Here is a 21,757-nt window from a genome sequence, read left to right as displayed (position 1 = left end):
TCTGAGCAATCCATCATCATGTATACTAAACCTCGTCGATGTCTCCTGTATCATTCCTTTTTTGATCGACTGTAAGCCAACATATGTCATTTGACTATCCTTAATTCTCTAAATCAGAATTAGTTATGCCCTCAGACTAGCTACACACTTACCTATATACTATTCGTGAACCTCTATCTATTGCATGGCCCCGCGTAGTTCCCACTCAGACATCATTAGATTTGTCAGTACCCTTATACTCTTTCTACTGAGGGCACCTACCACTATATTTTCCTTTCTTGGATGTTAACAAATTTTGCAATCAAAGTCTTTCAATAAATTCATCCACTGTCTCTATTACATATTGAATTCTCTCTGTACAAACAAATACTGTAAGCTCTTATGATCGGTATAAATCTCAAAGGTCTCATCATACAAGTAGTATATTCACTATTTCAATGCATACACCACTGCAGCTAATTCCAAATCATGAATCGAGTAATTTTGTTCATGTATCTTCAATTGTCTAGACCCATAAGAAATTACTCTTCTGTGTTGCATTAACACACACCCCAACCCTAGAAGAAATGGATCACTATACATTGCGTAGCCCCCACCATCCGTGGGAATGACCAATTTCGAGGCAGTAGTAAGTTTTCATTTGAGTTGGTTGAAGCTATTCTCACAATCATCATTGTACTCAAATTTAGTATTTTTCTTAGTTAGTCTAGTAAATGGTGCAACAATACTCAAAAATCCCTTAATTAACTTACAATAGTACCCTGCTAACCCCAAGAAACTTTTAATCTCAGTTACGGTGCTCGATTTACCCCATTTTACCACTACTTGAACCTTTACAGGATCCATTGATATTCCATCTCTTAACATAACGTGTTCTAAAAATGTTATCTGATCGAGTTAGAACTCACACTTACTAAACTTAACATACAACTTAGTCTTTCATAATATTTCCAACACCCCTGCCAGATGTTCAACATGTTCAATATGTTCTTCTAAATTTTTAAAGTATATCAAGATGTTGTCTATAAAAACAATCACATAGCGGTCCAACATAGGTCTGAATTCTCAGTTCATCAAGTCCATGAATACTGTAGGTGCATTCGTTGGTCCAGATAGCATAACCAGAAATTCATAATGCTCATACATGGTGTGGAATGTCGTCTTTGTTATATCCTCTACTCTAATCTTCAACTGATGATGTTCGGAGGACATATCTATTTTTGAAAATATATGTGCTCTATGTAGCTAATCAAAGAGGTCATCTATTCTAAGGAGTAGGTACTTGTTCTTTATTGTCACATAATTTAGATTTCTGCAATCAATACACATTCGCGTAGTCTCGTCTTTCTTCTTTACAAACAACACGGACGCACCCCATAGTGACATACTTGGCCTGATGTACTTTTTGTCTAATAGCTCCTGTAGTTGTTTACTTAACTCTAATAACTCTGATCTGGCCATCCGATATGCGACCTTAGAGATGGGTTGAGTTCCCGGTTGTAGCTCTATGATGAATTTAACCTCTGTCTTGTGGGAGTCTAAGGGTCCTCCAAAATATGTCAGGAAAGTCCTTGACTACCGGTATCTCCTAAAGCAATACCTTTTTATTCTTGTCCCATAGCAAATACACGTGTGAGAACTTTACCTTATAATTTATGTACTCAAGGATATTAAGACTATATTTGTAAAAATTATAAGTATAGGACATAGAGGAAATAAAAACATACTCTCCAAACATCTTGTCCCACCAAGTCATTTTATTGCACTCTAGTAACCCTTTCCACAAAATTATTATTATTATTAATTTTTTTATTCACATGGAGAAAGGTTCCTCGTTAGGAATTTTGAATGTGACTACCTTACGAAAGCAATCTATAAATGCATGGTTTTTAGCTCACCAATCCATGCATAGTATTACATTGAAGTTTTTAATATTTAATAAAATCAAACTTGCCTCTAATTCTCTCTCTGTTACCTCTACCTTGCATGATTTATACATTACATTTATATATAGTGCGCCACTAGTTGGCGTGGCACCATAAGCATACAATCTAATATTGCTAGCTCTACCTTCAATTTATGTGCAAGTTTATGTGAAATGAACGAATGGGTCACCTCTGGATCAATTAAAACTCTAGTAGGAAAACTTAAAATATAAAGTGTACCTTGAATAACCTCTGGGGTTGCTTCTGCATCTTGTGTGATCAAAGTGAAGACTCTTTTTGAAACCATCGGTCTGCTGGGCTCTCTAGGTACAGGACAATCACATGCTAAATGCTGGGTACTGCGACATTTATAACATTCCTGACTAGTAGCTATACATGGTCTATCCCCATGACTCCTCCCATAATTAGTACAATCGGTGCTTCTCGAAAGTATCTGATGACTTGGATTCAAATCTTGAATTATTCTCTGTCTCTTTTCAGTTTGTTCGGAAGGTGGAGGTAACCGTTTATAGCTAGGTTATCCCCTATTATACTTGGTATGCTCTCTATACATTATCTTTATTAACTGTACTTTCTATAACACTACCTGATAAAGTGGGCAAGGTGAACATCGTTATTTGGTGGTATAATTCCAGTCTCAATCCTTTCTCAAATGTCTGACCTTATTCAATTCATTCATTATCACTTCTAGAGCAAAACGTCCCAAATTTATATACGTCTCTGCATATTCTACTACTGACAACTTCATTTGGTGCAACTCTACAAACTCTGTCTCTTTTCTCTGCCGGAGGAAGTTAGGGAAGTATTCAGCATTAAAGGCTTCCAAGAATACTTCCCAAATTACTGAGGGGATCATGGCTCCTTTCTTCAAATTCCACCAATGTTCTATAGACCCTCTTAGCATGAAAATGGCCAATTGTACTTTCTGTTCGACCATCACTCCTATCACATCAAATAATTTCTCTATTTTCTTGATCCAATCTTCAGCCATTAGTCGGTCCGAATCCCCATTAAATACAGGTGGGTTGAGTCTTCGGTACTTCTCAATATTGCTAGTATCTACTCTTCCCTGACCAACACACTAATGTAAAGGAAAAGATGGAAGGATGATTCCTCTTATAACTTTCTCTCTTTTATCATTGTAGTCAGGCTCTCCACTACTCTGCACAATCGGTTGAAATCATCCTAATGGCTAGCAATATACTCCATTAGTGGTGTTTGAGAGATAGATGAGGGCCCCTGATAGGTGGTAGATGGCACCGATGTGTAGGGAGACAGTCCCTGAAAGGTAAAGAGTGGCACCTGCTGAAATGAAAGTGCTTTGTAGGATGTTGTCGGGGTCTTTTGAGGGGCTGGTGTTGCTCCCCTTCGGGGTCAGCCTCTACCTCTCTTCATCACCTCCCTTCTTTACTTGCATTTCAATAGTTAACACAAACAATTACCTGTATTTCAATAATCACTTGCATTCCAAGGTGTTGCGCCTCTTATCTACCCAAAACAATTATGTAATAATTCTATATCATGGTCATTGTATACCAGAGAAGGGACATAAAGGTTATATAATAGACATATACACCAAGACAAATATCAAAATAAATCAAAGTATCGCAACAGAAACGTGGCGAACCATAAACCATAATGCATAAAAATTTATGCCAAGCTAACAAAGGAAAAGTAACAATGTGAAGACGCATGAGCTATATGAGGGTGTGTGTACTTAAAAAAAAAAATTAAGGTTGTTAGTTAACTCAAATGACCATTAGGACAACCAAAATAAATTATAGCTCATCGATGTTAGTGTGAAATTACCACGGATCCCGAAATATATATTCGATAAGCCACGAACCAAATGCCTGCAAAGCTCAGATATAATAACCTTAAGGTGATAAAATTGATGGGTGCGAGGACTGGTACGATTTACTAGAATGACGAAGCTCTTTAGAGACTTGATTGATATGAGGAAAATGATCAATTCTGGGTTGGCTATAAAAAGGGGATTCTGGGTTAAGGAAAAAACATGAAAAAGGGGAAAAGAGAAATAGAGGAATGAGAGAGTCCGAGAAGAAAGATGGAAAGGGAAGGAGATGAATTGGTGTGAAATCGTTGGGAGAGTTCGAGGAAGAAGAGGATTTGAGTGAATTGTTGCTGAGGGATAAGAAATGGAGGCGAGATGTAAGAAAATGTAGAATTTCAAACTCTATTATTGTAATGTTTTTCTGAATCCCTACTTTTCTAGTCTAAAGTGTCGATTAAGTCCTATTATCAGGAGAGAGTCGTGTGAGGGACACGAAACTTAACTGGAGACACCAAGCTAATACTGGTTGGGCGTAGGATTAGTTAAAAATGAAGGTAGGGGACGACTGATCGAATAAAAGTGGGTAAGGAACTGGAGGTGAGTGCACACTAGGTAGGCCAGGACGAAGTCATAGAAATTGAGGAGAAAAGTGAGGCTGTGTGGTAGGAGGGGAGGGATAAAAGTATGAGGACCGTCGATGTATGTATTTTGGTGTGGTCAAAATCAGTGAGAAGTTAGTGTGTGCATGGCTTTCATAGGTCAGTGATTGCAAGACAATGTGGGTAATTGTATGGCGTGCTCATGTATGTGTGTGGCTTTTACAGGTGGTGTATACTGTTTGAGGTGGCCTCCACAGATCGTGAGATAGAGTAATGTGTGGTATACCTTGTGTGTGTGTGTGGCCCTTACAAGTCGGGTTTTCTTACAGGTTCGGTGTGGATTGGGAAAAGGCCTCATGGGTTAGGTGTATGTATGGCCTTTACAGGTTGTTGTTTTAAGTTTTGAAATAGATGGTGGACTGGTTGATGTGTCGGGTGGCCTTTTCAGGCCAGAGTGGCAGTGTGGTGCGTGCATGTGGTTTGAAGAGGCCGGATATCGTTAATACTGATGTAGTATAATGGTTGTGTGTGAGTGGTGTGTGCATGGCTCTTTGGGCCGATGGTTGCTGGTTTTAGAGTGTTGATATAGGTGGAATGAAGTGTATGTGTGAGTGGTCATTTAATGGCTGGTGTATGTGTGTTATAGCATTGTTGGTTGTGATGGTGTGGTCATTTAGTGGTCGTAGATGGCCGAGGTGAGTGCTAGGGATGTTTAGCGTCCAATGGGAGCATCGGGAAAAGAGTATGGTTAGGTAGTATGTCTGGTTGAGAGGAGTGGGGGATGGGGTCCTCTTAGGAGGAGTTATAGTAGGGAAGGGAATAGGGATAACAACGAAAAGAATAATGGGTAGGGGTGTCGGGATAGGAACTTAACCACTTTTCATAATTTAGTTTCAAGTTCTACATTTATTTTACTGGGTCTATTACTCATTACTTTTATTTTTAAATGTGTCAAAGCGGGAGACTGAATCAGAGTACCTAGCAATAGAACGTACTACTTAAAGAGGGAACAATTGTTAATATGGAATATTTCTCTTGATAAGAATATGAATGTATACTCCTTATTATAGTTGATATTAGAATTGTACGATATAGAAAGTCATATTGATTGATCATGAGTTCTTTAAGCGTTACTATAAGGAGATTTTGTACATTTTGATGAATAAGATGATGTGCGCTAGTTGCATGATGCATGTTTGTCTTGAAATGAGATAACAAGGTATGATAACATCTCCCTAGTTAGGACATGGCGTTACATAAAATTTATTATTTTAAAAAATAATCATTTTATATGATTGTTTTTATATAATATATGTACTGATTTTCTAAACTTACATGACCCTCTTGTTGTATAAGTGGTTAAAAAATTATTTACATTTCATGTATTTCATGAATAACTTTTTTGCCAATCACTTGTCTTGTTTACTTATTTGTTAGTTTTAAAATTTTTTACAAAGTTACAAGTTTTATTTATTGATACATAATTAATCTAAAATTATATTTAAATATAATTTATTTAATAATATTATAAACATATAATATTAGTTCTTTTTCATAATATTTTTTAATTCATTTAAACAAATTAAAATATTTTAAATTTTATTAAGTATTTAGCTGAAAAGGACGTGACAGGTGCACAACAGGTAGATTTTAAGATTCATATTCATCTAATATACATTTCAAGTTTATAACTCTACTCATACTTTAGTTATGTACACATTAGTTATTAATTTTACTAACGATATATAAGATGGGTTGGAATAAATTAGACAATAATCCAACTTCACAATGAATGTGAAATAATAATGCGACAATTATTTTTTCTTATTAATTTATAAAAATAATTTTTTCAATAAATAACTAACATAGTGAATATATCACGATGATTCAGTTAATGACAAAAACATTATATATTAGATAAATTTGTTGTGTGGGTATTTTACTTAATAATAAAAATATAATTTAAACTAGTATTTAAATATAATTTATTTAATAATTATTGAAAATCAACATTATAAATATACAATATTAATTATTCTTAATAAAATATTTTTATTAATTTAAACAAAATTAAAAATAGTTAAAATTCTATTAAATATTAATATAGCCAAAGGACAGAGGATATGTGCACAATTGATATATTGTTAAATCCATATCCATATAATATACATTTCAAATTTATAATTAGCACATATTTTTGCTCTATAAACATTAGTTATTAAGTTTTATCAACGTTATTTGAGACGAGTTAAAATAGATCAGAGAACGATCTCACTTTATAATAAATGTAAAATAATTTAATATTATACTATTAATTTATAAAAATTATTTTTTTAATGAATAGCTTAGGAAGTGAGTAAGTAGAAGACAAAAAACATTTAATGCTAACTAAATTTTGTTAGCTGTATATTTTACTTGCTAATAAAAAATATAATTTGAAATAATATTTAAATATATTTTATAATTATTTTTAATTTAATAACATATTTTGGAAAGCCCATCTCGATTATATATAAGCCCACATTCGATTTATGACATATGGCGAGAGGACAAATCCGGCATTTCGGAAAAAGAGAGACCCTGTTTTCGTAATCACGTACTTCCATTACTTTTTCGGGTAATCGGCAAAACCCTCGCATATAAATGAACGGCGTCAATCCCTCTTTTGGCCCTCTCCTGCTCTCTCATCGCTGCGTCGCTCTCTCTTGCTATTCTATCTCCAGCACTTAGTTCCATCGGTTCGAGAGAGAGAGAGAGAGAGAGAGAGCAATCATGTTGGTTTATCAGGATCTCCTCAACGGTAATTTTTTCTTCTCCAATCTCTTTATCGCTCTTTCTATCTTGTTGATTTCAATTTATCAGTTATATTTCTTCTTTCGCTGGTATTGGTTAATGATCTTCTTAGATCTATGATTGATTCTTGATCGATTTGTCATGAAACGGTGGCTCGTATGTCTGATGTGGTATCTTGTTCCATATCTGCTGTGTAATTTAATTTTCAAGCATATGTTCGGGAGGTTATGCTATGATTTATTTTATGATTCATACTTTATCATTACCGGCTACATGCAAAAATATTCAGCTAACCTTATTAGGATTTAATCGTAGATATATTTTTTGGCTATTTTTTCATTTGATAAATATTATATGATTTCTGAATTCCATGTCTGATAAAAAGGAAGTAGATAGGATGTAGCTTTTTTCTCACTTGTGTATGTTGATTTAAGTTGGTAATCTGGCTATGGATTTCTAGTTGTGTGTTGATTTATACAGAATTGTTTATGTTTTCGGTAACATGATAGTTAAAACTTTAAGTGGTGCAAATTAAAGTATTTAGCACGTTATATTCTAGACTAGATTGTTTAAGCAGGTAACGTTAACTTTCTTGGTTCATGGTTGATTTCAGGTGATGAGCTTCTCTCAGACTCCTTTCCTTATAAGGAAATAGAGAATGGTATGCTGTGGGAAGTTGAGGGAAAGGTAGTATTACTCATCCCTATTACAAATAGCTTTCTTCTCACCGTTTCTTTTCCTAACTATAGATTTTTGCATAAAGCTGCAGTATACTGTTTCCTTTGTTTTGAAGTTGACAAATAAGAAGTTGGGAAAAGTTTAGAGGATCTGTCTTTATTTTGCTGGGTGTTTGCTATTATGTTGTGACCAAAAAACTAATAATTTGCTTTTATGGTTTTGTCCTCCAGTGGGTTGTTCAAGGAGCAGTCAGTGTAGACATCGGTGCAAACCCTTCTGCTGAGGGTGCTGATGAGGATGAGGGTGTTGATGACCAGGCTGTTAAGGTTGTTGACATTGTTGACACCTTCAGACTCCAGGTTAGTTGTCTCTTATAATTTTGTGTAAATCATACATTTTAATCTATTTATTATTGTACACAAAATATTGTAGTCTTTCCGAATTGAGTAGTAATCATTAATGGGCCTGAGTTTGGCTTTTGCTGCAGGAGCAACCTCCTTTTGACAAGAAGCAGTTTGTTGCCTATGTGAAGAAGTACATCAAGTTGTTGGCACTCAAACTGGATGAGGAGAAACAGAAGAAATTTAAGAAGAATATTGAGGGAGCAACCAAATACCTGCTATCAAAGCTCGGTGACCTCCAATTGTAAGTATTTTCGTTAAGGAAACTTCTCTGGTGCTTCGGAGATGCCATGTCTTGTGTAATTTTGCTAACCTTTTCTAGTAATCAACTAAGATCGTGTCGTTATCGATTTCTCACAATGTTAAACAATTACAATACCGAGTTCCTAAGTTATTGCAATATTTGAAAATTATTGAGAGGCAGGATGCCTCTGAGATAGCGTAGTAGCACCCTGTTCCTCGATTATGTTAACTATGACCAACTAGATTACAACTTTTTCCTAACATAAAGTAATTTCCTTGATTATGCACATTGATGTTTTGTGCTTTGCATTTTATACAGCTTTGTGGGCGAGGGCATGCATGATGATAGCACCATGGTGTTTGCTTACTACAAGGAAGGTGCCACTGACCCAACCTTTTTGTACTTTGCCTATGGGTTGAAGGAGGTCAAGTGCTAAAATTGGGGTGAAGCAGCTTTGAAGCAGAAGTGCTTGCTGTAGTTTTAGTGTTTATTACTGCCTTCCATCTTTATTATATCATTTTTGTTCTGTTTGACATGAGTTTTGAACTTTTTTAAATTAATTGTTGTCTTCTGATTTGAAACTTAAATGTTTTATGAAATATTATGCTCTGGCTTGGGTTGGCGATTACTTGCTCGGTTATTTGTTTTGTTGCTGGATTTTTACAGCAAGCAAAATATGCCCCGTTGATGTAATCAAGATCATCTTCAATGTTCAACGAGCACCCATATTTAAACAATGAAACAAGTTTTATTTTATTCTTACTAGATCGCTCTGTTCTTTAAACGGCAGTGGAGGTCTCTCAAATGGGTACTTTAAGATTATATATAAAACTTATGTGGCAAGGTAATAATAATAAGATCAATTCCAATATTACTAGTAGAACTACTAATAATTAGGTACAACTCAAATGTCAAGTTGTGTTTCTTAAGAGCAAACTGGTCTAATGCACTACTCTAACGAACTTGAATTAAAACTGAAAACGAAAGAAGCAAGCACTCGGTTGAATGGCACTACGCTCTGGTTTCGCAATTGAGAATTATTCTTAATGAAGTCACCGGATCTAAAAGCAAAGTTATGGGTCAAATGGAATATTTTTTTGGCAGAGAATAACATCTTTTCTTTTTTGAGTGGTCTGCATAACTTACTTTAAAAGGGGAATCAAAATTCGTTTTGCAAAATCAATTCAAAACCTATTAAATAGATTCAAAGAAAGTAAACGCCCACTAAATCCGCATCATTAATTCAGCTTAGCTTCCCAGATGTCAAGCCGGTTAAATTTCCAAATTCACGCTTTTTGCCTGTTTAACACGCCTATATGAGCATAAATATACGTACTTTAAAAACATAAACTAAATATTATGCGGATCTCAAATACATAAATTTATTTAATGGGTTATGGCAACATGGAATTTAACTTGTATTGAATAGACTATGGGGATACATGGAACTGCAGAGAATGATTATATCCATGTATGTATATATATATAATATATTATGAAAGTAGATTAAAAAGCACGTTAAAAAGAAAAAAAGAAGAAGAATAAAAAAATGGAATCAAGACAGAAACAAAATCTCTTGTCTTATAAGGAAGCAATGGCTCATCAAGTTTTTGGCGCCTTGGGCTGCTTCACAATCATGACAGAACAATGAGCATGGTGAGCACAGTAGTCGCTTACGCTGCCCAGTACCAGCCTGCACACCAACCCTGGCCCATTTAGTTTAATTTTCTTTTTTTTTTAAATATATATATATATATATATATATATATTGGTTTATACATATTAGAGTCAATGGTTTAGTTTAATTTTCATTCATTAATTTCAGAAATTATGAAAAAAATAATAATTGAAGAAGTATGATTATTGTATATGTCCATACTGTATCTCCTCGCTATATATATATATATATATATATATTTGTTAACTATAATTCATCAGCATTGTGTTAGAAATTAATCATTAAAAATAATAATTTATTAAATTACTTAAAATTTGCTACTTATTACAATTTAATCTTTAATTTTTTTTTACAAGTTAATTTCTGATATTTATTTATTTATTTTAAATATTTAATTTTCTTACATTTTTTAAATAAAAAAATTAAAATAATTAAATCATATTTAATGTTTTAACAATAGTTATATTTTAAGACATTTGATTATTTTAGTTTTAAAAAATTAACTATTTAAAATAAATAAATTATAATAAATATTAAATTTAAGAAATTAATTTAATAATTAAAATTTTCATAAATAATAAATATAGTTAAATCCAATATCTCTCAATCTCTAGCAAGTACGTGTGTGTGTGTCTGTATATTTACCTCTTTACAGCTCCATATCCATGGCTGCCCAAAACCAGAACAGACGCATGGTACTTGTCAACAGTTTCCACCATGACGTTCCTAGCATCCCCCTCAACGATCTCCATTTCCGAACATTCCACCTGCAACCATGTCCACCACTAAGTACTGGTCCAGGACCAGACCAATCCGAATTGAACCAAAATCGGTTGAGAACAGAACCGGTCGGTCCGATTCGGTTGTTCGAATCAAACCGGATAACGCACTAGAATTTCACTACTGTATATATAATATTCAACGCTATATACATATATATATATATATGGAGAGAGAGAGAGAGAGAGAGAGAGAGAGAGAGATAGAGAGAGAGAGAGAGAGAGAGAGAATTGAATATTAATTTTTACCGATTTACTGTTACATATCTCCTTCGCCTTGCTGATAACCCTATTGGCTGTCTTCTTCAAATCCTTCTCCACCATTGGCACCGCTTCAATGGACCCTGCCAAAAGTCAAATTAAACCAAAATTCCTTAACCTTTAACCAAACTTTCTCAGATTATACTTCTGACTGCATCAATTGGAGAACACAGGTATAGGTATTAATCGATCTGGATTACCGGGTCCTGCGAAACCGAGAACGGAAGTAGGAGTGGGTCGAGCATGAACAATGATGAGCTTGAAACCTGAGTTAGATCCGGAAGGAGTGAAGAATAGATCAAGCGCCCACTCCAAAGCATGGTAACTATGGCTGCTATCGTCTAAACCTACCAGTATCACACGTTTTTCTGCATCTGTCATTGTTTCTATGTCGTCAGCTTCCCGATCTGTATTTTGAATTTGAAGTGATAGAGAATGAATTCAAATGAGAAACGTGATTTCTTTGATGTGTAAATATATACTGAGATTTGTGTGGGAACGAGTCTATTGAATTTCAATTTTGGGGAGAAATTTGCGGCCATTGAACCGGATCATTTAATGAAATGGAAAGCTGAAGGGAAAAATTTTTCTTTTTCTTCATTTATATGTGAAATAATTTATTTCGTTACCTTCGTTATTCCGAATCTAATCTAAGGTCTCATGACCTTGAAAATCTTTCAAATACTAATATAAACATATATCTATATATATATATACATATATAGGAAAAGACTGTATATCCATGTCTCCAGTTCATTATTCTTCCTTTGATTTAAGTTTACAATCTCAAAAATGAATTACTGTAATTTCAGGATTTACTGTAAATCTTCAATTTAATCACTTAATGATTTTGATTTCAACAAACTCTTCATAAAATGAAGAACTGTTTTCTCGTGATTATGTTTGATACATTAAAAAAAGACTAATACCAAGTGAGCCTTCAATGGCTTGTCACTCCTTATTGACACACTACTAAGATATATGATCAATTTATTTTCTCGCATATCATATTAGATAAGTAGAGTCAAACAACATTCTTTTTTATCTCAAATAATAACGAATGGATAATATATTTGTACAAACAGAAAATAACTTGAAGAAGGTATTGATCAATAGAATGATAGAGAAAATTCTTATTGATCATCTTTGTATTATGTATAGCCAAGAGAATGATTATATATAAGAAGGAATAACTAACTAGCCCAATAAAATGAATACACGTCAACTTCTAGAACGTACCCAGCTCACCCTACATTGCTGACAAAGAATAAAGGAATAATATAAAACAGAAATTTATAACAGAAATTGGTAACCAAATATATAAATAACATCCCCCCCTTAAGGTAGAGTTTGGTAAGGATCAAGCAAACCCAACTTGGAAGTGATGGCACGGAATTGAGGTGAACTAAGAGACTTGGTGAGAATATTAGCATGTTGCATCTAATTAGAAACATATTGTAGAATAATGAATACATCTTTATATTTTTTACGAGCATTATGACAGTCAATCTCGAGGTGCTTTGTTCTTTTATAAAACATGAGATTAACTGTTATATGTATGACAGATTTGTTATCACACCATAATGGAATGAGAAGCTGGAGATGCAATTGAAGATCAGAGGACAGATAAAAGAGCCAGAGAAATTCACAAACAGTATTCACCATGCTACGATATTCTGCTTCACAGAAAGATCGAGAAGCAATATCTTGTTTCTTGGTCTTCCAAGAAGTAAGTAAAAAGCCCATAAAGATACGATAACTAATTAAACTGCGTCTGGTTTTGGGACAAGAAGCCCAATCATTATTTGAGTAAGCAACCAGTTGAAGATTATTTGAGGATGGATAAAACAATCGAGTGGAAGGAGTACCCTTGAGATATCGGCCAACATGAAGAACTGCATCCCATTGAATATGTGTTGGTGATTCTATGAATTGGCTAAGCTGATTAACTGCATAGCAAATATTCAGCCTTGTGAAATTCAAATACAAGAGTCTACTAATAAGTCGACGATATTATTTAAGATCAGGAAATGGTTTCGACTCAGTGTAAAACTTGAAGTTCTTTGGTAGAGGGGTGAGAGTTGATTTGGATCCAATTAAACCAGTGTCTGCAAGGATATCAAGAACATACTTTCGTTGTGTGATGTAAATGCCTTTGTCAAATTGTGCTATTTCGAGGCCTAAAAAACATTTTGCTTCACCAATATCTTTTATAGTAAAAGCAGCATGTAAGAACTGCTTTATGTCTGAAATAGCAAATTTAGAATTATCATTAATAAGCACATCATCAATGTAAATAAGTAAAGCCAAGAAGATACTAGTAGATTTCTTGATAAATAAACAGTGGTCGTGTTCTGATTCAAGAAAGCCAAACTGTAAGGTTTCTTAGTAAAAACAGTGTTCAAATATTGTGAAGCTTGTTTGAGTCCGTATAAATACTTTTTAAGCCTGCAAACTTGTGAAATAGAAGTTTTAGAGTAACCAATAGGAAGTTTGAGATAAACTTCTTCATCACGTATTCCATGAATGAACACATTATTGATATCCAATTGGTGGAGGAACCAATTTTTAGTAGTAGCAAGAGTTAAGAAGAGTCTAACAATGATTGTTTTGGCTACTGGAGATAAACTTTCAAAATAATCAACACCCTTTATTTGATTATATCTCTCAGCTACTAATCGAGCCTTGAATCGTTCTGCTATTCCATCTGGAAGAAACTTAACTTTATAAACCCATTTTGTGCCAATAACATGTTTGTCTGTAGGAAGAGTTGTGAGTCCCCAAATATCATTTACTTCTAAAGCATCAATCTCCCATTGCATAGCAACTACCCACTCTTTGTGTTTAATAGCTTGTTTATAGGAATATGGTTCTGCAATAGCAATAATATTTGCAAGATAAGCTATATATATGATGATAAAAAAATTGGAAGAAACCTAATGTGGATAAGTTGGAGGTGTGTAATCTCTGACCATCGAACCTGGAGGCTGCATGTGCAATGTAGTTGGTATATTATTTGTGATGGCAGAATGATAAATGAAATCTTTCATCCATGCAAGTTTGGTTCTGTGTCTGGTGCTGACTCTGAGTGATTGAACAGACTCATGAATATGAAGAAAATTTGAGATATTTTGAGGAGATTGTGAAGACTCTGGATGGGAATCATGCATGGAACCAGTAACATTAATGGAAAAGGAATTAAGATCAGAAAAGGACACATCAGCTCAAACGTGCGTGCTTTACAGACTACAAACACATCAACACTCTTTAGGTCCTGTATCAAGCAACATTCAGGATAAAAGATAAATATCAGGTTAGAGGTTTTGATAGTCTTATTAACAAAAAAAATGTTATAATGAAAATGAGGAACATATAACACATCCTTCAATGGTATGCGTGGGTGTAAAAAAATAGTACCGAATTGATTCATAGTTTTTGTGGTTCCACCAGGCAACTATACAGGTGTGCTTAAGCCAATATGATGCATTCCATGAAGCAATTCCTTATTAAAACACATGTGCGTGCTTTCACCTGTGTCTATGATCCACATAATAGATTTGAAATTTTTACTAAATGAGAATAGAGCATCTTTTAATGATATACCTGTAAATTTTATCCCATGAGCAAACATGGCTTGTTCTACCTCTCTTAGTTTTTTACATTTCATAAACTTGACTATCTCTTGTTGAATAATAGATGTAAATTTGATCCAGTCAGTTTCTCCCAAGTCAAAAGGAGGATCAGCAACACCAATCATGTTGGCTACCACTTTTTTTTGTTCGGTTTTTCCCTTCTGATTCTTCAAGTCCTTCCACCAGTCAGGATAATCGTGTATTTTGAAGCATGAGTCCTTCAGGTGACTTTGAGCATTATAGTGTTCACAAATTCTATCTCCTTCTTCATGTCCTTCTTTTTAGAAATTTTTTTTCTAACATTCTCATTTTCAAAGTTGGATCTAGCCAGTAATGCACTATTTTCAACAGCATCAGTAGCAGAGCCAATCACTTGCCTTTCTTTTTCTACATGCAAAATCATTGAATAAGCCTTGCTTACAGAGGGTAATGGATCCAACATAAAGATTTGACTTCTAACTCCTTCATATGATGAGTTCAGACCCATTAAAAATTAAATAAGTTTGTTGGATGAATCCATCGCATTCATTCTCTTTGTAACATTACAATTGCAACCTTGGCAATATGAAACTGGAATCGGGGTCAAACAATTAAGTTCATCTCAATCCTTTTTCATCCTATTGTAATACATAATAATAAAGTTACTACTTTGTTCTATCGAGACAATATCTCTTTGGATTTGATATAAGAGAGACCCATTACAGATCCCATATATCAGCTTAATTTTATTTCATAAATCTTGAGCAATAAGATAGTAAATGAAAGAATCTACAAGATCCTTTGAAATAGAGCCACGAATCCAAGATTTAACCATGGAATCCACTCTCTTCCATTTAGCATATTCTTTACTTGTTTAATCTAGTTTCTGAATCTCTTCAGAATAAAGTCAATTTTATTTTTAGCTTCTAGAGAGATTTTGATAGCAGTACTCCAAGTTAGATAGTTACTTCCCGTAAGAGGAGTTGTAACAAGAGATACCACTGGATTTTTAGACCCATGTATTATTAATGGGTTTCCATTTGTAAGAGTTTGTGAGACCCTTGCAACAATATCCTCTTCTCCATCCATATGTCTAAAAAAAAAATGAAGAACAGGTAAAGAAAAAAAATATTAAATCAAGAGCTTTAGCTTTAATACCATGTACACACAGAAAATAGCTTGAAGAAGGTATTGATAAAAATGGTAGATAAAATTCATATTGATCATCTGTGTATTATGTACAACTAAGAGAATGATTATATACAAGAAGGAATAACTAACAAGCCAAATAAAATGAATATACATCAACTTCTAGAATGTACCCCGCTCACCCTACAAATAACAACCTTCCTAGCTTGCTGACAAAGAATAAAGGAATAATACAAAACATTAATTTATAACATATATTGGTAATCAAATATATAAATAACAATATTATTGTATGGTCTTCATACTATATGTTTAACTTAAGGCAATACTAGTGCATATCAAATTTTTCTTCTCTGTAAAATACAAAAACCAATAGAGAAATCTCCTCTTCTTGCACTAAATATTTGGAGCCAACTCAAATAATATACAAGTTTCATTATATACATTTTCGTAATATGAATGTGTAACGGCCCCGGAAATTTAAAAAGAAATGCATATAATAATTTGAGTGCGGAAGTGAAATAAAGGTTAAGATTAACATCCCTTACACGATAACTCAAAAGTACTAACAAACATCACGGAACAAATTTTTTGAAAGAAATACGAAAAATAGAAAAAAAAAATAAAGGAAACTATAAAGTATCTAGCATCTACTCGTAACCTTCTTGCGGATCGGGCTCGGGAACTGGGTCCTCCTGATCTGAAATGGTTAAATAAGGGGTGAGTTACACTAGCCCAATAAGGACATCACAATAGATCGTTGTCACAGAAGCAAAGGTTGGTAGAAAACAAAAAACAACCAATAGAGCACAAATTTTAAACCAATACATTCATTAAAATTAAAATCATTTTTCCTTTTTCTTACCCTTAGAGAACCTGTGAAAACAACCAATAAAGACAATAACATCATACAGATCATAATTTCATGCACAATCAGTAACATAGAACATATCATAAATTCATATTCATTAACAATAACTAATCATCACCGTTTCTCATTTCACCAGCCTATTAGTATCCATGTGGATCCATAGGGGTATCTCCGCTACACATGAACCCTTTATTTTAACAATTTTAATTCCAGGGCCATCCCTATACCCCTTCCGGTATGAGCACCAAATGACCAAGTCTCCATACCCCGTCCGGTATGAGACAATGTTCACGGTAGGGTTCTCTATGAACCCGATCCGTCCACCATCTCCCAGGATATCTAGTGAGGCTGTCATTTTATCTATTTATCATATCACATTCCATTCTTATTTGTCCTTAGTCTCCGTCACCAAATCAAACATAAATACATAAACAAGTAACATGCATCCAACAATACAATCATATCTTAGATTCTCAAAATCAAACGGTAGTGAAGTAAGCAGTGATACATACATTTAAAATTATAGAATAGATAAACCAGATACCGTAATGCATCTAAACTATAAAATAAATCAAATAGAAATCGACATAGAATAATGTCCGATTCGGGCTCCATTAGCAATCCGTAATTAATTATGCATATCTATTTAATTTGTACAAAACACAATATTATCATTTATTCAAACTTTAATTCCATGATAGAAAATAGAGTGAAGGGTCCTTACCTTATTCGACGCTCAAAACTAGATGGTTACTGCGCCTATGGGCGGCCCTAGGTTCCCTGAATTTTTCTTCGGGAACTGAAACGCGCTTATAGTACCTATAAGTGCCCCAAATAAACCCAAAAATCAGACCCAGAGCCTACTCGGCCAATTTCAGAATTTTAGCATGGCGGCTCCACTGTGCTCCAGCGACGGCGCCGCTGCCCGCAGCAGCAATCTGCCTCGGGTTGGCTGTTTTCGGTCGTTTTCAGTCAAATTTAGCCGAACTTGCATCGGCTCCTGAGAGAAAACACACTTAGAGCCCTTGGTGGGCCAAAAAAATTTAGAAAACCGAAACTCACCGACGATGGAGCTCTCCGGTGCGGCGGCTCCTCCAGCTCACGTTGCAGTTTGGCGTTTTGCTTCAATCAACCTGTAGAGAAGGAAACGGTGGTCGCAACGGTAGAAAAATCACATCGAATGGGAATCGAAAAGGGCCTCATTGCAAGCATTTTTTGCAACACCTCGCGTCGTCACTGCCGAACTTCGACGGTATTTTTCGGTCAATCGATCAGTTCTTTTACTCCGATTTAACCATGGGTGGGTTTATAATTGAATTTCGTGCAAGATGAGAAATTTTTACCTCGTTTGGTGGTAAAAAATTGCTCCAGTACGGCGGCGGGTGGCAGCGGTCGGCTCCCTGGCGGCAGGTTGCCTTCTCCGGCAAGGGGTTCTGGCGGATAGAGTTAGGGTTTGGGTTCAGATTGGGTTATTTATACCCATTCGCTTTTGATCTGGGCCGTTCATCGCTTTTAATATGGACCGTCCGATCGCGATTAAATAGGAAGTGAATCTGGGTCGTTCATCGTGACTCAATCTGGACCGTCCGTGCACGATTCAATCTGAGTCATCCGTGCGCGATGCAATTTGGGTCGTTTGTGCGCGTTTTTTATCTAGGCCATCCTTGCGCGCGGGAACAGATCTCAGTCGTTCGATTGCACGCACGTGGATCGCCCACGTGGCTCCCCCTGCGTGGCCTCCCGCGTCAGCGCCTCTGCCACCTGGCGCGTCCTGGTTAGTCGGGGCTGCTGACCGGGCAGCTGATGTGGCATAACTTTTTTAAATTGCGTTTTGACCCACAATTTTTTATTTTTCTTTCAAAAATACCCAGAACCCAAATTTTCTCTCCTTTTTCTCAAAATTATTTTTAATTAAATCCCTAACCAATTTTTACCCTTTTTATTATTATTATTATTATTATTATTATTATTATTATTATTATTATTATTATCATCATCATCATTAAATCAAATTAAAATTAAATAAATTAAATTAAAATCATATAAATAATAATTATATTTATATAAAAAATAATAATAATTAGTAAAAATAAAAATAAAAAGAAAGGTTGGGTGTTACAACTCTCCCCCCTTAAAAGAAATTTGGTCCCTCAATTTTGCCTCTTACTCTTAATCGAACAGCTGGGGGTACTGGGCTCTAAAGTCTGATTCTAGCTCTCATATGCCTCCCTTGGTGTGTGGTTCTGCCATATGACCTTCATAAAAGATATCTCCCGGTTGCAGAATAATCTGCTCTTTCGATCCATAATGCCGACTGGTACTTCCTTATAGGATAAATCCTTCCGGAGTGGAAGAGGTTCGTGGGGCAAAACATGAGAGGAGTCCAGGTTGTACTTGCATAGCATGGACACATGAAATACATTGTGAAACTTAGAAAGTTCTGGAGGCAGTGCTAGTCTGTAGGCGGTAGTACCAATCCTGTCTAAGACTTCAAATGGTACAATAAATCAGGAGTTCAGTTTCCCCCTCTTACCGAACCTACTGATTCTCTTAAAATGAGTGACCTTAAGGAACACCTGGTTGTCTTCTTCAAATGTTAAATCTCTCCTCTGGGTGTCCGCAAAACTCTTATGTATGCTCTGAGCCATCTAAATATTCTTCTTGATCTTAACTATTTTATATGTAGTCTCCTTTACCAGCTCCGGGCCAAACAATTTTCTATCGCTCACTTCTTCCCAACAAATCGGCGATCTACATGGGCGCCCATATAATGCCTAATGCGGAGCCATGCCAATACTCACTTGGTAGCTGTTATTGTAGGCGAACTCTATCAGGGGTAGATGGTCGTCCCAATGGCCCCCAGAGTTAAGGGCACAAGCTCGGAGCATATCCTCAAGTATACGGATTGTCCTTTCTGACTGTCCATCAGTCTGAGGGTGGAAGGCAGTACTGAGGGACAGTTTCGTTCCCATGGCTTGCTGAAAGCTACTCCAAAACTGAGAAGTGAACCTGGGGTCCTTGTCGGACACCACTGTCACTGAGACTCCATGTAATCTGACTATTTTTCAGATATACATTCTTGCCAACTTGTCCAAGGGATCGGTCATCCTGATGGCTAAGAAGTGGGAAGACTTGATAAGTCGGTCAAAATTACCCAGATGGCATCATGTCCTGAGCGTGCCTTAGGTAACCCTGTCACGAAGTCCATGGTGATATGTTCCCACTTCTACTCTAGGATCGGTAATGACTGAAGTAACCCACATGGACGCTGATACTCTGTCTTGACCTGCTAACATACTAAGTATTTAGACACAAAGTCAGCTATGTCTCTTTTCATCCCATTCCACCAAAATCAAGGTCGCATGTTTTGGTACATTTTAGTGCTTCAGGGATGCATGGCAAACTTTGAGCTATGAGCCTCTGTCATGATGTCTCTCTTTAACTCACTGTCACCTGAAAGACACACCCCGTCCTGGAATCGGAGTAACCCATCGGCGGAGAATCAGAATTCTGAGTTAACTCCCTGTTCTGCATCGTTCTTGAGGGCTACTAAGGCGGGATCAGCTGACTAAGTTTTCCTTATTCTCTGGATTAACTCAGGCTGGACGGTCAGATGACCCAAACATGTGACTCTCCTCAAGTCCTAAAGTCAAACCTGTTGTGAGTCGGGTTAGGGGAGCTGCTAGACTAGAAAATCCTTCAACGAACCTGCGATAATAGCCCGTCATTCATAGGAAACTATGGATTTCTTTAACTGATGTTAATTTTTCCCAGCCGAGCATCACTTCAACCTTTTCAGGATTCACTGATACTCCATCCTTTGATATGATGTGCCCTAGGAAGGCGGTCTGCTTAAGCCAGAATCCATACTTACTCAACTTCGCATACAGTTTCTTTCTTCTGAGAACCTGCAAAACTTGGGCTAGATGGTGAGCATGTTCCTCTCTGCTCTTTGAGTAGACCAGGATGTCATCGATGAACACGATAATAAATTGATCTAAGAATTGTCTGAAGATCCTATTCATCATATTGATGAAGATGATTGGGGCGTTGGTTAGTCCAAATGGCATGACCAGGAACTCATAATGTTCGTACCTGGTTCGAAAGGCCGTCTTGGAGATGTCTTCTGTCCTTATTTTTACCTGATAGTAGCCTGATCGCATGTCTATTTTAGAGAAGACCTGCACACCATGCAATTTGTCGAAGAGGTCATCAATGCTGGGAAAGTGATACTTGTTCTTGATTGTGACCCTGTTCAATCCTCTGTAATCAATACATAGTCTCAATGTTCCATCTCCCTTCCTATCAAAAGTGACTCCAACACCCCAATGGGACACACTATGTCTGATAAAACCACTGTCTTGCAATTCAATGATCTGTTTCTTTAGCTCCTTCATCTCAACGCGGCTCATGTGGTAAGGGGCAACTGAAATAGGCTGGGTGCCTGGCTATAGATCTATGGTGAACTCGACTTCCCTGTCCATTGGCAGTCCGGGTAGTTCATCCAGAAACACATATGGGAAGTCTCGGACTATCAAAATATCTTGAATACAATTTTCTTTCTTGGGTTTGCCTAATTGGAGAAAATAGCAAGGTTAAGATACTCGACAATTAAGAAAACTTGCCATCAAGGATAAATACTAAATGATTTTATTAATTAGTAAATGACTCCTTATTAGGAGGAGTAAATACAACCTTCTTGCTAAAGCAATCTACGGTGGCGTGATACACCACTAGCCAATCCATTTCTAAAATTATATCAAAATCCCTCATGCCTAATTCTATTAGGTCTACACTCAGTTTTCTATTTGTTATCTCTACGGCACAAGCCCTGTAGACAATTTCTCCCAAGAGTGTTGCACTCCCAGCAGTAGACACAAATAACAGTGAATCAAGTTTATCAGGTAATACATTAAATTTGGATGCAAAAACAGGTGAAAAAAATGAATGCG

At 35.8% G+C, this 21,757-nt stretch overlaps 2 protein-coding genes across 2 annotated transcripts; one reads left to right on the top strand and one right to left on the bottom strand.

Moving 5' to 3' along the window:
* Window positions 1-6,980: 6,980 nt before the first annotated feature.
* On the top strand, window positions 6,981-9,084 carry TCTP (translationally controlled tumor protein). Its single transcript, XM_022035995.2, has 5 exons — window positions 6,981-7,140; window positions 7,747-7,820; window positions 8,042-8,170; window positions 8,299-8,456; window positions 8,775-9,084. The coding sequence occupies exons 1-5, from the start codon at window positions 7,113-7,115 to the stop codon at window positions 8,890-8,892; spliced, it is 507 nt and encodes a 168-aa protein (XP_021891687.1). The 5' UTR covers window positions 6,981-7,112; the 3' UTR covers window positions 8,893-9,084.
* Window positions 9,085-9,792: 708 nt separating this feature from the next.
* LOC110809980 (universal stress A-like protein) lies at window positions 9,793-11,833 on the bottom strand. The gene is made up of 4 exons (XM_022035981.2): window positions 11,375-11,833; window positions 11,163-11,257; window positions 10,780-10,901; window positions 9,793-10,149 (listed from the first exon to the last, which is right to left on the bottom strand). Exons 1-4 carry the CDS (start codon window positions 11,553-11,555, stop codon window positions 10,059-10,061), a joined length of 489 nt encoding a protein of 162 aa, XP_021891673.1. The 5' UTR covers window positions 11,556-11,833; the 3' UTR covers window positions 9,793-10,058.
* Between the last annotated feature and the right edge of the window lie 9,924 nt (window positions 11,834-21,757).

This window comes from Carica papaya, chromosome 3, assembly GCF_054855325.1.
Source record: "Carica papaya isolate Zhongbai chromosome 3, ASM5485532v1, whole genome shotgun sequence".
NCBI lineage: Eukaryota > Viridiplantae > Streptophyta > Magnoliopsida > Brassicales > Caricaceae > Carica > Carica papaya.
Note: the sequence above shows the minus strand (reverse complement) of the source record. Positions and strands in the feature narration are given on the sequence as shown.